A 17,520-nucleotide genomic window follows, 5' to 3' on the forward strand; every position below is an offset into this window, starting at 1 on the left:
GCCGGGCAGGATAAGAAGGGTGAGTGAGAAAGCTTCCTGGCATGAGGCGGCAGAGCCTGAATGGGCTGAGGACAGTGGATCACATGGGGAATCTAGAACCCAAGGGGAATTTCTTCCCAGCGGTTGGCCTGGCATGGAGAGTTGGGGTCCAGGTAGAGCAAGGAGGGTATCTATATGCAGTGGCTGCCCAAGTGAGGTGTCAGAATCCAAGGAGAGTAAGAGAAGTGTGCACATTTCAGGGGTGGTCCAGCCATGGGTGTCAGCTTGAGAGGAGTGCGTCAGAGTCCAGGAAGAAGGAAATCCAAGCACAGGGGCAGCTGGGTATGGGGTGTCAGAGCACAGGCAGGCTGACGAGGGTGTCCACACGGGGTAATGGGGGCAGGCAGGCGTGTGGAGTTAAAACCTGAGTGGGGTGAGGAAAGCAATTATGTGCAAAAGATGGGAAAATGGTTGCTTTTAAGGAGACTAATTAAAGAATAAAAACAGTAGATAATATAAAGATAATAGTAGACAGGTTTCTCACTATCAGAGAAAGGAAATACAAATATGCAGAATGAACTCTTTGGTATTGGTTTAGAACTAGATGTACTGGTATGAACTCATGGTTTTCAACATATAGATATTAAGAAATCCATGACAAAAAATATATACATGTATGTCCACTAAGAGGGCCTAGGAAAAGTGACAACTAATGGTGACAGTCTAATAGTAATGAATTTACCTAAAGCTCCCATGTCTTCTAAATATTATTTCTATTAAAAAGAACCAGTCTTCTTTGGAGAAATGGCTGATTCCAGGACTGGGGCAGGTAAAGTACATGATGAGTCTGAAATATCTTGTCATGCCTGAAGCAAGGAAGTACTCAATGAATGAGGAGGACATGGAAAAAGTCAGAGACCCATCTTGAATGTAACCCCACTGGCCAAAATGGAGACAATTTTAACCTCAAAATAAACAAGATATTAACAGATTATAATGCACTGAGTAAAACTATAAAACACAAATCCATGTCATTATATAAATAAATCAATGAATAAGTTGAAAGTCTAATAAATATTATACTTAGTTTCAAAGTATCCCCATCCCACACAAAAATTATATATTAATTACAAAAGGGGGAAACAAAAGGAGTAACTGTACAGTGGAGAAGCTTGACAGACACCCTAAAATCAAGCGATCGAAGTGAACATCATCAGTAATGGGATGACTCAAACTATGCCACCTGATAGAATGCAATGAGAACACAGCACTTCTGTGACATTTCTGCCAAAGATGCATATCCTGAGTCTTAGCACCAGAAAACATTCAACAAACCTAAACACAGAGAACTTCTACAAAATAACTATGGTATTTTAAAATGTCACAGTTACGAAAGCCAAGGAAAGACTGGAGAACTGATCCAGATTGAAAGAAACTAAAGAAGCATGATGATTAAATGCAGTAAGTGAATCTACACTGGATCCTTTGGTCATAGGGACGTTACTGGAAAAATACTTGAATAGTGTCTGTTTAATAGGAATAACAGTAATACCATTAATATTCATTTCCTGACTTGGATAGCTGTAATGATGTAGCTGGATATCTTTTAGCAAGAAATAGATACTAACATAGTTGAGAGTAATGAAGCATCAGATAAGCAACTTGCTCTTATATACTTCTTGAGGAAAACAAAAAGACCTTGATATTCAACTTTTAACTTTTCTATAAGTTTGCAATTGTTTAACAAAGTTCTTTCAAAAAACATTAAGATACTCCTCTAATGTGCAGGTGGGTATACAGCCTTTATAACTGTATGGAAGGAAAGCACTGTATAATTTATTGTGTGTATCAGGGTATAAATAAAAATGCAACATATGGTCAGTCCTTTGTTCACACTGGACCAAACAAAAAAAGATTTGTAAAGTTTTCACTGCACCCCTGTCGGTAAATGCCTATTAAATGACTAACCATTGGCTGTTACTATTATTAACCAAAAAGTAAGTTCAGAAAATAAAATACTTTTGGTAAAATTACAGTTATTTAAGATATATTTAATAGATGTAGCCAAGGTTTGGTACATCAGTTAAATGAGAAAGACCAGCCTAAATGAAGAGCACGCGTGTGGGTGCTAAGTTGCTTCAGTAGTGACCGATTTCTGTGCAACCCCATGGACTGTAGCCCGCCAGGCTCCTCTGTCCATGGGATTCTCCAGGCAAGAATACTGGAGTGGGTTGCCATACCCTCCTCCAGGGGGATCTTCCAGACCCAGGAATCGAACCTGAGTCTCTTACCTCTAACCTGCATTGGTAGGCAGATTCTTTACCACTAGTACCACCTGAGGAGCCCAAATGAACAGCACAAAATAAAATAATTTTTATCAATTTACCTGCTCAAGATTCTACTAAAGAATAGCACACCACAAATTTTCTGGACATGTTCTTTTTTATTATTACCTTGTTAAAGCTGCTATCTTTTAGAAATGAAGGGCTTCATCTGAGAGAAATTAAGTGTATAAATACAATACAGGCAATGATTTTAAAATGCAGATATAAATAAATGAGAATCTCCTTTCTTAAAATAGCCAGGAAATGAAAGAAACATTATATAAAAGCATGGATCTAAGTAATACATCTGAAATCAAATTTGTGATTTATGAATTTAAAGTTTCAAAGTGAATTTCTTTACATACAAGACTTATGGATGACTTCTTTTTTAAGTTAGGATGTAACTCCTGAAGAAATAGAATCATAAGTGATTAGTTTTTCAGACCAGTTCATAAAGTTTGTTCAATCAACAATGTACCTGGAACCTAAACACCACATGTAACAGTTTCTCTAGCAAAATAACTTCAGATTTCATGGCACACCAAGAAAAATAATTCCTTCCTAGTTGCAGTCCTTGAAAACAGATATTCGATGTAAAATTCTTTGCTCTACAGATCACGTGCCACACAGGCCGCAATCAGCTGTTACTTCGCATGTAGATTTCTCTACAGCTCATGACCACTGGAGAACAAAGCACAGAACTACAGCTTCTTCTCTCCACTTTTAACAAGAAAGACGGCATCTATGCTGCGCACTTAACTTGCCCAAGTATAAACCCTCATTCTTAAGAATACTCCCTATAAAGTACTAGGGCTGTTGCGAAATCAAATAAGAAAATGCATACATATGACATTTTTCACTGTATCTGGCATGTAACAGATGCTCCTTATAATTTTATATCCAGGGCACTCTCAGTCCCGAAGCCATCTCCTTTCCATTATTCAATGCTGTCTTTCCAGTCTTGTGCAACACATTTAATCAAAATACTTAATTCTTCTTTTCTAACCAAGGGTGGTATTAGGACAAGATGAAATGAAACAGGAAGTGAAAGAACAGTTTGACTTTTCATTACTCAAAGATTTTATCTAATTCATCTGTAGTTTCAGATGGGGAACAAAATGGAGTTTTAAAATGACAGCGACAACAAAACAGAGGCAAGAGAAAGAATCCAGATAACATCTCAGTTCCATGTCAGTCAATCTTTACAATGTGGTTTCATTGTTTTATAAAAAGTATAAAAATTTATTGATGACAAATACAAGCCTTAAGATCCCATTTTGGCTTTTTCCTTCAACTAGTAAGAGAAATAAAGTTGAGTTATAAATTTCAAAAATCTTGTATATTCTCTTTACAGTATTTGGGAGACACTGACATAACTTTATTTAGGAAAACCTTATTAAACATAGATTTATTAACAAATAAAAGGTGACTTTTTCCTGCATAAAATTGTGTTTACTTTTAATTATGTACTTTCTTCCCCAAAATATAACTGATTTACAAGATTTTCATTTACACACACATTTCTAGGAACATACTTATCACATCAAAAGAGTTTGGCATATAGGCTAGTGTTCTTAAATTTTCTCCAGTGGAAGCTACAAGTTCGGCTGTAAACCGTTTTGGGGTATTACTGCTGTAAGCACAGGTCTTTTCGTAGTCTTTAATATCCTACTCAGGCTTCCCAGGTGGTACTAGTGCCAATGCAGGAGACATAAGAGATGTGGGTTCAATCCCTGGGTCAGGAAGATCCTCTGGAGGAGAGCATGGCCACTCCAGTGTTCTTTCCTGGAGAACCCATGGACAGAAGAGCCTGGTGGGCAACAGTCCACAGGGGCACAAAGACACGTGAGGACATGACTGAGGCGACTTAGCATGAATGCTCAATATGCTAATCTCTATTGTGTTTCTCTTAGAAAGAAATATACCACTTAGTTCTCATGCTTATTTGCTCATGCGCATTTTATTACAGGAGAATCTAGTAATATCTTAAAGAACACTAACGACAAGGGACACTGATGACATTGATGCTTTCTTTGTGAATTTTATTCATTTCAACGGTCTTTCCGATGATTTAGTTGAAAGAATAGGATCTTTCATCATCAATTCCATTATTAACAAATCGATGGTATTTTGAATTTTCAGGTGCTTTATCAGTAATAATATAATGCCTGACCAGAACACATAGCAGAAAAAGCACTGCCTGTCTTGGATTATTTAAAGTCTGGCTTGAACACTAGCTAGCTACATAATCTGGCACATTACATTCTCTAAGCTGTATTTTATTCATCTGTAAAATGTAAATGATAACAAAATAAGGAACTTGGGAAGGTCACAGAGTTAGCCAGTGGTAGAACTAGAATACGAATCCATGGCTGATGGCTCCACAGTCTCCATCATTAATCACTTCATTGTAATGCTCCCTAATAACTATATCTCACAGAGGCTAAAAATAAAAACTGCTTTAGCATAAGAACATGTAATAGGATATCCTACTCTCAACAGATTTGGGGGAGAACAATACAGTATTGTTAACCTATGTCACATGTTGTACTGCAGATCTCTAGAACTTATTTACCTTGCTTAACGGAAGCTTTATACCAGTTTATTAGCACCCCCTTTCTCTTCTTCCAAACCCCTAGTCACTGCCATAGTAACTCTCACAGTAAACTATGCTCTGCTTCTAACAGTCTGTCTATTTCACACACTTCATATAAGTGGAATCAGGTAGTATTTGTCCTTCTGTGACTGGCTATTTCAGTTAGCATTATGTCAAATATCATTCATGAGGTCACATATTACAGAATTTTCTTTCTCAAGGCTGAATATGTCTGGAACATAACAGGCACTCAATATATGGTGATAACATCAATAATTCTAGAGAACTGACACAAAATGGAATTAAAACTTAATCTGCCAAGTTTTCCGATTTGCCAACTGATAATGCTAATACTATTTATTACAAACTTGAAGTTGTGGATGAAAGAAAGCTCAATTGAATTGTTCAGACCAATCCTCCCACTGAAAACTACTATAAAATGCTGAACCAAATCTATTTTAAAAACTTTAGCGCAACAAAGAGGTAACAAGCTAAAAGAAACTACCAGTACAAATCTGATAAATGAGAACCAGTAAGTTAAATGAGCACAGAATCTGTCTTGAGAGCATTTGCTAATCCCAGCAAATCCAATTTATGATTTAAAGATCTTGCAAGATGAGGGAAGTAGACCAGAAATCAGTCTAGGACTTTAACAACATAGGCAGATTAATGGGAGGATTCCTCATATTAAACTGATAGCCCAAAGGAATCACCAACTGGGTGGTGAAAGTGAAGTCGCTCAGTCGTGTCCAACTCTTTGTGACCCCGTGGACTGTAGCCTACCAGGCTTCTCTGTCCATGGGATTTTCCAGGCAAGAAAACTGGAATGGGTTGCCATTTCCTTCCATAAATAAACCAGTCTAACTGCCCAGGATTCCCACTGCCTAGAAATGGGGATGAAGGGATCCAGAGAAACTCAGACATGGTCTTTGGATAAAGTGAGCCTAGTCTCTCCGAGTTCCTACCAGAAACAAATACTAAGCATTAATTTATTCTGCTATGTAAATAGTCAATTATAATGACAAGTACATGAAAATAACTATACATGAAGAAACTGAGTGGTAACCAGTTACAAAAAAAAATAGAAACTGAAAGAAAGACTTTATATATCTGAATTATTAGCCATAGACTATAAAATAGCTATACTTACTCTCTTAATAAAAACCTGAAAGAATATTAACAGTGCATGCAGGGAATATAAAGTGGCATAACAGATTTGAGAAAAAAATCCAACAGAACTTCTAGAAATAAGAAGTACAATAAATGAAATAAAGACCTTGGTATACAGATACAACAGCAGATCAGACAGAGCTGCACAGAGGTTAAAGGAAATAAAAGAAGGCATTAAAAATTCTAGGAAAAGTAGCAAAGACAGGAAAAAAAAGATGAGGAATAGATCATAAATGATAATAAAAAGAGAGAACACAGTCAGAAAGATTAACATAGGTTTAATAAGAATGCTAGAGGAAGAAAGGCAAGAGAATGGATCAGAGGCTGTCTGAACAGACAAGATTTTGTCCAGAATAATGAAAGACATCAATCAGCATTAAGAAGTTCAAGATTTCCAAAAGCATCATAAATAAAACTAAATTCTTCACCTATAGCATGGTGAAGCTTCAGAAAACCAAAGACAAAGAAAAAAATGAAAAGTTACCATCACAGAAGCGACATGCTGACAAATGATTTTTAATAGCCAGTTCAAGACTCTGATGGCTCAGTTGGTAAAGAAAGTGAAAGTGAAGTCGCTCAGTCGTGTCTGACTCTTTGCGACCCTGTGGACTGTAGCCTACAAGGCTCCTCCGTTCATGGGATTCTCCAGGCAAGAATACTGGAGTGGGTTGCCATTTCCTTCTCCAGGGGATCTTCCCAACCCAGGGATCGAACCCAGGTCTCCCGCATTGGAGGCAGATGCTTTAACCTCTGAGCAGTTGGTGAAGAATCCACCTGCAATGCAGGAGACCCCGGTTCAATTCCTGGATTGGGAAGATCCCCTGGAGAAGGGAAAGGCTACCCACTCCAGTATTCTGGCCTGGAGAATTCCATGGACTGTATAGTCCACGGGTCACAAAGAGTTGGACATGACTGAGCCACTTTCACTTTCACTTTTCACAGGACACCAGAAGGTAGTGGAATTATAGCTTTAATATTCATAAAGAAAAATATTAAAGAGCCAAACTTCTACACCGTGTAAAAAATGCCTTTTAAGAATGAAGCTAAACAAAGTCATCTTCAGACAAACACAAAGAACCAAGAGGTATGATACTGACATAACATACTAAAATAAATTCTAAGGATTATACTTCAAGCAGGAGGAAAATGATCCCAGATGTAATAAGGTATTATATAACACACAAGGATTTTTAACCTCTGAGCCACCAAGGAAGCCCCATTCATATCATAATTACTTGTTAAACTGCACATTTACATTTTATGAACTTTTCTCTATTTTTAATGTAATATTTTAGTGTGAAATTTTAAAAATGTAGAGAGTCATCTCTCTTTACAGCAAAAAGTATAAGGTAGTAAATGATTTTGTATATTCTACCTTGAAAAATGAAAAAATAAATAATCCAAATCATATTTCCAATCTACTTTACCAACACTACTGTATATTTTTCATCATAGCTAAAAGTAATCTGGGAGTGTGGAGAGTGCTTATGCTAAGTTTTACAAATCTTCCTAATCACTCCCGTCCCTTCTTCACCCTGCTATCTATTTCTTTTCAACAAATTATAACTACCAATTGTCATCTAGAGAAAAATGTTAAAGATTATTTTTTTTCAGATTTTATTTATTTATTTTTTTACTTTACAATATTGTATTGGTTTTGCCATACATCAACATGAATCTGCCATGGGTGTACATGTGTCCCCAATCCTGAAACCCCCTCCCACCTGCCTTCCCATACCATCCCTCTGGGTCATCCATATGATTATCTCAATAGACGCAGAGAAAGCCTTTGACAAAATTCAACATCTATTTATGATAAAAACTCTCCAGAAAGCAGGAATAGAAGGAACATACCGCAACATAATAAAAGCTATATATGACAAATCCACAGCAAACATTATCCTCAATGGTGAAAAATTGAAAGCATTTCCCCTAAAGTCAGGAACAAGGCAAGGGTGCCCACTTTCACCGCTACTATTCAACACAGTTCTGGAAGTTTTGGCCATAGCAATCAGAGCAGAAAAAGAAATAAAAGGAATCCAAATTGGAAAAGAAGAAGTAAAACTCTTACTGTTTTCAGGTGACATGATCCTCTATAGAAAACCCTAAAGACTCCGCCAGAAAATTACTAGAGCTAATCAATGAATATAGTAAAGTTGCAGGATATAAAATCAACACAAGAAATCCCTTGCATTCCTATACACTAATAATGGGAAAACAGAAAAAGAAATTAAGGAAACAATTCCATTCATCATTGCAACAAAAAGAATAAAATACTTAGGAATATACCTACCTAAAGAGAATAAAGACCTATATATAGAAAACTATAAAACACTGGTGAAAGAAATCAAAGAGGACATTCATAGATGGAGAAATATACCATGTTCATAGATCGGAAGAATCAATATAGTGAAAATGAGTATACTACCCAAAGCAATCTATAGATTCAATGTAATCCTGATCAAGCTACCAGCGGTATTTTTCACAGAGCTAGAACAAATAATTTCACAGTTTGTATGGAAATACAAAAATCCTCCAATAGCCAAAGCAATCTTGAGAAAGAAGAATGGAACTGGAGGAATCAACCTGTCTGACTTCAGGCTCTACTACAAAGCCACAGTCATCAAGACAGTATGGTACTGGCACAAAGACAGAAATATAGATCAATGGAACAAAATAGAAAGCCCAGAGAGAAATCCACACACCTATGGACACCTTATCTTCGACAGAGGAGGCAAGAATATACAATGGATTAAAGACAATCTCTTTAACAAGTGGTGCTGGGAAAACTGGTCAACCACTTGTAAAAGAATGAAACTAGAACACTTTCTAACATCATACACAAAAATAAACTCAAAACGGATTAAAGATCTAAATGTAAGACCAGAAACTATAAAACTCGTAGAGGAGAACATAGGCAAAACACTCTCCAACATAAATCACAGCAGGATCCTCTATGACCCACCTCCCAGAATACTGGAAATAAAAGCAAAAATAAACAAATGGGATCTAATTAAAATTAAAAGCTTCTGCATAACAAAGGAAACTATAAGCAAGGTGAAAAGACAGCCTTCAGAATGAGAGAAAATAGCAGCAAATGAAGCAATTGACAACTAATCTCAAAAATATACAAGTAACTCCTACAGCTCAATTCCAGAAAAATAAAACACCCAATCAAAAAATGGGCCAAAGAACTAAATAGACATTTCTCCAAAGTAGACATACAGATGGCTAACAAACACATGAAAAGATGCTCAACATCACTCATTATCAGAGAAATGCAAATCAAAACCACAATGAGGTACCATTTCACGCCAGTCAGAATGGCTGCTATCCAGAAGTCTACAGGCAATAAATGCTGGAGAGAGTGTGGAGAAAAGGGAACCCTCTTACACTGTTGGTGGGAATGCAAACTAGTACAGCCACTATGGAGAACAGTGTGGAGATTCCTTAAAAAACTGGAAATAGAACTGCCTTATGACCTAGCAATCCCACTGCTGGACATACACACCAAGGAAACCAGAATTGAAAGAGACATGTGTACCCTAATGTTCATCACAGCACTGTTTATAATAGCCAGGACATGGAAGCAATCTAGATGTCCATCAGCAGATGAATGGATAAGAAAGCTGTGGTACATATACACAATGGAGTATTACTCAGCCATTATAAAGAATACATTTGAATCAGTTCTAATGAGATGGATGAAACTGGAGCTGATTATACAGAGTGAAGTAAGCCAGAAAGAAAAACACCAATACAATATTCGAATGCATATATATGGAATTTAGAAAGATGGTAACGATAACCCTGTATGCAAGACAGCAAAAGAGACACAGATGTATAGAACAGTCTTTTGGACTCTGTGGGAGAGGAAGGGGGTGGGATGATTTGGGAGAATGGCACTGAAACATGTATAATATCATATAAAAAACGAATCGCCAGTCTAGGTTTGATGCAGGTCCACTGGAATGTTTAAGATTAATTTAGCCCCACTTTCCCTTGGAGAAGGCAATGGCACCCCACTCCAATACTCTTGCCTGGAAAATCTCACGGACGGAGGAACCTGGTAGGCTGCAGTCCGTGGAGTAACTGAGTAAATGACTGAGCAACTTCACTTTCACTTTTCACTTTCATGCACTGGAGAAGGAAATGGCAACCCACTCCAGTGTTCTTGCCTGGAGAATCCCAGGGACGGGGGAGTCTGGTGGGCTGCCGTCTCTGGGGTCGCACAGAGTCAGATGCGACTGAGCGACTTCACTTTCACTTTTCCCTTATATCCTCTGCTTTCTACCAATAGACAGGTTGGTTTCCTCAATTACAAATTCAAAAATAAGATAGGTCTTTGACAACTATTAACAGAAGAGTGGTGAAGTCTCTCATTTCAAGTCAAAGAAAAGGATTCAGAAAATGCAAAACCTTTCTGTTCTTAACAAGCAAGCCTCACAAACAAATCTCTAGCACACAGGAGACAGAGAGAAAAATAAACTTTTCACTTTTGGGGAAAAGGGACAGACATATTTGAAAGAATCCACAGAATCACTCATGCCTATCTCATATAAGCTAACAGTCACTTCAGAGGAACATATTAAAATCAGCAATTATTACTGTCACGACACATATATTGACATAACATGTATAATAAGTAAAATAAATACTGTACTTACCATTCCCATTAACAGAGAGACTATGAGTCTTGAAGCTATCCTCAGCGCTTTCCAAGCTCAGGGTAGTATGAGCTAGCAAACTGTACTTTGCACCACTAATAGTGAGAAAAAAGACAGGTGTTAAGAATTTTAGTATATTTTCTACTACATAAAATATTTAGACGTTCAACAACAACAAAATAAACAACCCGATTTAAAAATGGGCAAAGGTCTTGAATAGACATTTCTTTAAAGAAAATATACAAATGGCCAATAAAAATATGAAGAGATACTCAAGAACATTAATAATTAGGAAAACACAAATCAAACCACTTCACATCCATTAGAACGACCATTATTTAAAAAACAAAACAAAACAAAAGAAAACAGAAAGCAACAAGTTATTGGCAAGGATGTGGACAAATTTGAATCATTCTGCATTGTTGATGGAAATGTAAAATGTTAACCACTATGGAAAACAGTATGGTCATTCTTTGAAAAATAAAATAGAATTACCATGTAAAGTCTGATGAGAATTTTTATTAACTGGGCCAGGTGATATGTTTCATAAATCTTCTTTGTCTCTTACTATATATGTAATAAAATAAACATTACAAAAAATACATATACATGTAGCAATAATGCAATGCATGCATGCACTTCATTAATAAATAATGGCACACTCCACAGAATGTTGTTCCCTGGGTGAAGGCGTCTTGGTTTTGGATTTTTCAGTTTTACTGAAAAACAATTGCCATACATTACTGTATAAGTTTAAGATTTATAGCACTTGATTTTATTGGTTTGATTTATCTGGACAGAGAAGCCTGGCGGGCCACAGTCTAAGGAGTCTCAAAGAGTTGGACACAACTCAGCAACTGAGCATGCATATCATGGTTTTCAATATACAAGCATCATAGACAAGAGATATATCTTACTAGCCAATGTTTTTTTGTCAGTGTTTGCATAAGAAAATGGATGCTTGTCTCCAAAACTTGACCCCCCCAAAAAAAATTTAACAGAATAACTCGTAAGTACATTTTTAAGTTACATTCTGAATATGACTGATATAATTCAGACTTCTATTCAGACTATTGGGAAGGTTGCTAGGGCAAAGACACACTGTGAGAACCTCATTTTCAGGGTGGGCATTCTCTGCTATTCTTCACTTGTCCTAACAAATTTCTATAGTGAGTTTCATTATTAGCTCTTATTTTTCCCTATTGTTACATAATAAGTGCCCCTCAAAAGTTGAGGAAGTTTTTTTTTTTTAATGGTGAAGAATAAAAGCAATTGAGAACAGCAATTATAATAGAAGAGCAAGTATTACTACACACAAAACTGCCTATTAACAATCATATGAATGCTTGGTGATGGGGCACAACATTTAAGCACTATCTCAACATAAGAATTGGTCATTGATACATGGGTTTTATGCAACTACAATTTTTCCAACGGTAAATAGACTCCCTATTAGTGTTTTAGTGCAAAAGGTGTTATTTTCAGGAACAGATTATTGACAAGAGGTGGATAAGTGATGCCAGAGAGTGACACTAGGTGCATCTGACACACAACAAGGCCGATCAGTGTGGCAGGATCACAGTGACAGAGAGGGAGACACAATGTCTGCAAGCTGAGTACAGGCGGACACCATACACTGCAGGAGGGCATGCCTTGTAGGGCATGAGGAGGCCCCTGGATTTTATTCTGAGTGAGACAGGAGGCAAGTGGTAGGTTTTGAGCAGAGGCATGTGCTATGATGTGACTTGTATTTTTTAATGATCCCTCTGGCTGCCATGCAGACAAAAGACCACCGAGGCCAAGAGAGAAATGGAGATGCCAACCAGAAAGCTACTGCACCTCACCAGTCAAGAGCTGATGCAGGCCTGGAATAAGGTGGTAGTTGCTGGGATGGTGAGAAGTGGTAAAATTTTTGATATATTCTAGAGTTGACCCAATGTGGACACAGGATGCAAAAGAAAGGAAAGAATCAAAGACAACTCCAAAGAGTTTGGCCTGAGCAGCTAGAAAAAGCAAATTCTTACTAACTGCAAAGAGGCTGACTGAGAAAAGAAGGGATATGGGAAGTAAAAATTTAGTTTTGAACAGATTAGGTTTGAGTCTGGGTTGTAGGGTAGGCAGGTGGATAATGAATCTGGAGTTATAAGAGAAAAAAGTATTAAAGAATGAAATTTGGGAGTTACCAATATATAAATGATATTTAATGAAAGTTAGTTACATAAAATGTGACAACTGAGTATTTGGACACAAGCACTCCATCATCTCAGATTAAGTTGAAGCGCAATGAACAAAGGAGACAGGCAAAGAACAAACAGTCACTGAGGCAGAAGAAAAATCACAAAAGTGGTATCCAAGGAAGCCAAGTTCAACAAGTGTTTCAAGGAGAGTGATCAACTATGCTGAATACTGAAAATTCCAGGAGGAGGAACACTGATAAATGACCTTGGTATCTGGCAACATGTAGATCACTGCTGACCTCGATAAGAGCAGTTTCTACAGGATGGGATAGAAGTTAACATGGTGAAACCTGACTGAACTGGGGAGGACAGGAAGTGGAGACAGAGTACATAAAAACTTCTCTGTAAAGGACAGCTGTGCAATGGGGCAGGAGAAACGCAAGGCACTTCAGCATGTTTATGTGTTTGGAAATGATGCAGTAGAAGAGAAACTGATGATAGAGAAGGGGGGGCATGTGCAGGAGCCAACTTTTGAGAACTTGAGAAGATGACCGAATGCACAGGCGGGTGGTCTCAGATGGAGTAAGGGCAGTTCAAAAGGAAGGAAAGCAGCAAACGAAGATACAAATGCAGGCAGGCTGATAGATTTGGTTGACGGAGGATACGCAAGTTCTCTTCTGATTACTTCGGCATCATCAATGCTGTATCAAATGAAGTCATCAGCTTTGATTATAAAGACCTCTGTCAGCAAAGTGATGTCTCTGCTTTTTAATATGCTGTCTAGGTTTGTCACTGCTTTCCTTCCAGGGATCAAGTGTCTTTTAAAGTTATGGTTTTTCAGTAGTCACATATAGATGTGAAAGTTGAACCATAAAGAAGGCTGAGTGCCAAAGAATTAATGCTTTCAAACTGTGCTGGAGAAGACTCTTCAGAGTACCATGGATTGCAAGGAGATCAAGCCAGTCAATCCTAAAGAAAATCAGCCCTGAATATTCATTTGAAGGACTGTTTCTGAAGCTTTAATACTTTGGCTACCTAATGCCAACAGCCAATTCACTAGAAAAGACCCTGTTGCTGGGAAAGATTGAAGGCAAAAGAAGAAGGGGTCAGAGGGAATGTGATGGTTAGACAGCATCTCCAACTTAATGGATACACATCTGAGCAAACTCCAGGAGATAGTGGAGCACAAAGGAGCTTGAAGTGTATGTTCACGGGATCACAAAGAGTCCGACACGACTCAGCAACTGAACAACAACAACAACATTAGCTTTGAATAAGGAGTGGAAAAAGAGGTTCTATAAGAGAGAGTAGTGTAATGTGAAATACTAATTCTGACGAGAGGTAAAGTGAAAGGCTGTGGACACTTAGGACGACTGCTCATACTGGAACTCACTTAAGATCAGCGATCCCTCTGAAGTGAGACCAGACAGTATTATTCTTCTCACTTCCTCATCTATTCCTCATAAGTGCAGGTGCAGAGGAGCTAAAGGAAGGATTTAACCAAACCAGTCCATCCTGAAGGAAATCAGTCCTGAATATTCACTGGAAGGACTGATGCTGAAGCTTAAATGCCAATACTTTGGCCATCTGATGCAAAGAACTGACTCATTGGAAAAGACCCTGGTGCTGGGAAAGACTGAAGGCAGGAGGAGAAGGGAACAACAGAGGACGAGATGGTTGGATGGCATCACCGACTCGATGGACTTGAGTTTGAGTAAGCTCCGGGAGTTGGTGATAGACAGGGAAGCCTGGCATGAAGCAGTTCATGGAGTCACAAATGTCGGACATGACTGAGTGACTGAACTGAACTGAAGTTTCTCCAAGGTAAGTATAACAAAAGGAGAAAATAATAGAAAATAATAAAATGGTACATCAAGGAATTTAAGCTAATTAGAGTCAGAATATTGAACAGAGAAAGCTGGAAATGTGGGAGGTGGTAGGTATCATTGGATATTACTACACAGACCATATGCAATTATTAGTAATGACAAGATCTAGGGTACAACTGTGGGATGGATGGCTAAAACAGGCACAAGATCACCAGAGGCAAGGAAGTCATGAATCTTAGAGATCAAGGTATTAGATGAAAAGTCTGCATGTATTTTAAATTCATCAAGAAATATTATCTGAAATGATAAAAGGCAGAGACTGGGAGAGAAAGAGAATGAAGATACTTCGGTGTTTTACTTTTAGGAGTGATGTAATTTATTCTTACTGACCACTAAAAGTATTAAAGTATTCTTCACTTCAAGAATAGCATCATTTCCATACACAATGGAATATGAAATACTGCTTTAGTATACACAGGAAGTAGCTATGTTACAGGCTGTGTATTTGTACCAAGTGCATTGCAGAGGTGGCAACCTGTGTGGCAAAATAGGCTAAAATTGTGTGATGACCCAAATATATGTCGAATTTTTTCTCAGGCCTTATAAAACAATTGTGGCTAAGACATCTTTTCCTCAACTATTTGAGATAAACATGTAATACATTTGCTTCTGTTTCCAATGAATTACACATCTTAAAATAACAATACAAAAAAGTTATTGATAACCTCCCCTAAGAAGAAAGTATGATAGAACCAATTGATAGATAATGTGGTCATTAAAATGATCATATAAAGACTCTCTAATAACTCAAGGAAAAAAACATGTGTGTACATAGATACATACACATATATATGAATGTACAGCATAATTATGAATATATATATCTCACAAAGCTAGTTACTTTAAAACCTGGAGGTAAAACATCAGTTCAAAATATAAAAAGTATACACAAGCTGGAATCAAGATTGCTGGGAAAAATATCAACAATCTCAGATATGCAGATGATACCACCCTCATGGCAAAGTGAAAAAGAACTAAAGAGCCTCTTGATGAAAGTGAAAGAGGAGAGTGAAAAAGTTGGCTTAAAACTCAATATTCAGAAAACTAAGATCATGGCATCTGGTCCCATCAATTCATGACAAATAGATGGGAAAACAATGAGAGACTTTATTTTGGGGGGCTCCAAAATCACTATCGATGGTGACTGCAGCCATGAAATTAAAAGATACTTGCTCCTTAGAAGAAAAGCTATGACCAATCTAGAAAACATATTAAAAAGCAGAGAAATTACTTTGCCAGAAAAAGGTCCTTCTAGTCAAAGCTATGGTTTTTCCAGAAGTCATGTATGGATGTAAGAGTTGGACTATAAAGAAAGGTGAGTGCCGAAGAATTGATGCTTTTGAACAGTGGTGCTGGAGAAGACTCTTGAGAGTCCCCTGGACTTCAAGGAGATCCAACCAGCCAATACTAAAGGAAATCAGTCCTGAATGTTCACTGGGAGGACTGATGCTGAAGCTGAAACTCCAATACTTTGGCCACCTGATGTGAAGAACTGACTCATTGGAAAAGACCCTAATGTTGGGAAAGAATGAAGGCAGGAAGAGAATGGGACAACAGAGGATGAGATGGTTGGAGAGCATTACCAACTTGATGGACATGAGCTTGAGCAAGCTCTGGGAGCTGGTGATGGACAGGGAGGCCTGGCGTGCTGCAGTCCATGGTGTCACAAAGAGTCAGACACGACTGAGAGAGTAAACTGAACTGATTTGATCTATAAAGTGAAAGTAACTCAGGCATGTCTGACTCTTTGTGACCCCATGGACTATACAGTCTATGGAATTCTCCAGGTCAGAATACTGGGGTAGGCAGCCTTTCCCTTCTCCAGGGGATCTTCCCAACCAAGGGATCACACCCAGGTCTCCCGCATTGCAGGCAGATTCTTTATCAGCTGAGCGACAAAGGAAACCCAAGAACACTGGAGTGGGTAGCCTATCCTTTCTCCAGCAGATCTTCCTGTCCCAGGAATCGAACTGGGGTCTCCTGCATTGCAGGCGGATTCTTTACCAACTGAGCAATCAGGGAAGCCCAACTGATCTATAATAAACTGCACACATTTTTTTTTCTCTTTCTAGGTTCTATTTCTAAAGTTTATATTACTTTTATAATGAAATAACTGGGTTTCCTCAATGGCTCAGCAGGTAAAGAATCCACCTGCAATGCAGGAGACCCAAGAGATGCAGGTTTGATCCTTGGGTCAGGAAGATTCCCTGGAGGAGGAAATGGCAAACTGCTCCAGTATTCTTGCCTGAAAAATCCCATGGAGAAAGGAGTTTGGCAGGCTACAGTCTGAGTAGGACACGACTGAGCGACTAAGCACACACACAATGAATTAAACAATGTTGCAGGATCTGTGAAGTAGCAGGATGAAAACCCTCCCCTAAAAATCAAACATGCAAAGCGTTATAATACTACATCTACCTATGCGCAGTTTAACTGACTTGCCTGTAGCTAGCAAGCAGTACACTGGAAACAGAATCCCACTATACTATACTTACTACCACTACCCTTTATACTTCATTAATAATTTAATTAAGGTACTTGTCTATTAAAACAGATACATACTATCTTTTACTACTGCAAGAATTTTGAGTGCAGTAGACATGGCTTACTAACCTTTAAATCCAAAGTAGCACATGATACAACGGCTGAATAATCATTTCTAAAATGATTGAATGAATAAATAAAATTATACCCCATAGCTGAGTAATTCCTTAATCT

The 17,520-nt window shown here is 37.9% G+C and overlaps 1 protein-coding gene across 1 annotated transcript in view; it reads right to left on the minus strand.

Annotated features, from left to right (window-relative positions):
• RTKN2 (rhotekin 2) overlaps positions 1-17,520 on the minus strand; it is a 129,454-nt gene that overhangs the window by 41,795 nt on the left and 70,139 nt on the right. The window contains exon 7 of the mRNA XM_069571757.1: positions 10,737-10,831. Within this exon, the coding sequence (XP_069427858.1) occupies positions 10,737-10,831 (95 nt within the window). The remainder of the gene's footprint in view (positions 1-10,736; positions 10,832-17,520) is intronic.

Source organism: Ovis canadensis, chromosome 25 (assembly GCF_042477335.2).
Source record: "Ovis canadensis isolate MfBH-ARS-UI-01 breed Bighorn chromosome 25, ARS-UI_OviCan_v2, whole genome shotgun sequence".
Classification (NCBI taxonomy): domain Eukaryota; kingdom Metazoa; phylum Chordata; class Mammalia; order Artiodactyla; family Bovidae; genus Ovis; species Ovis canadensis.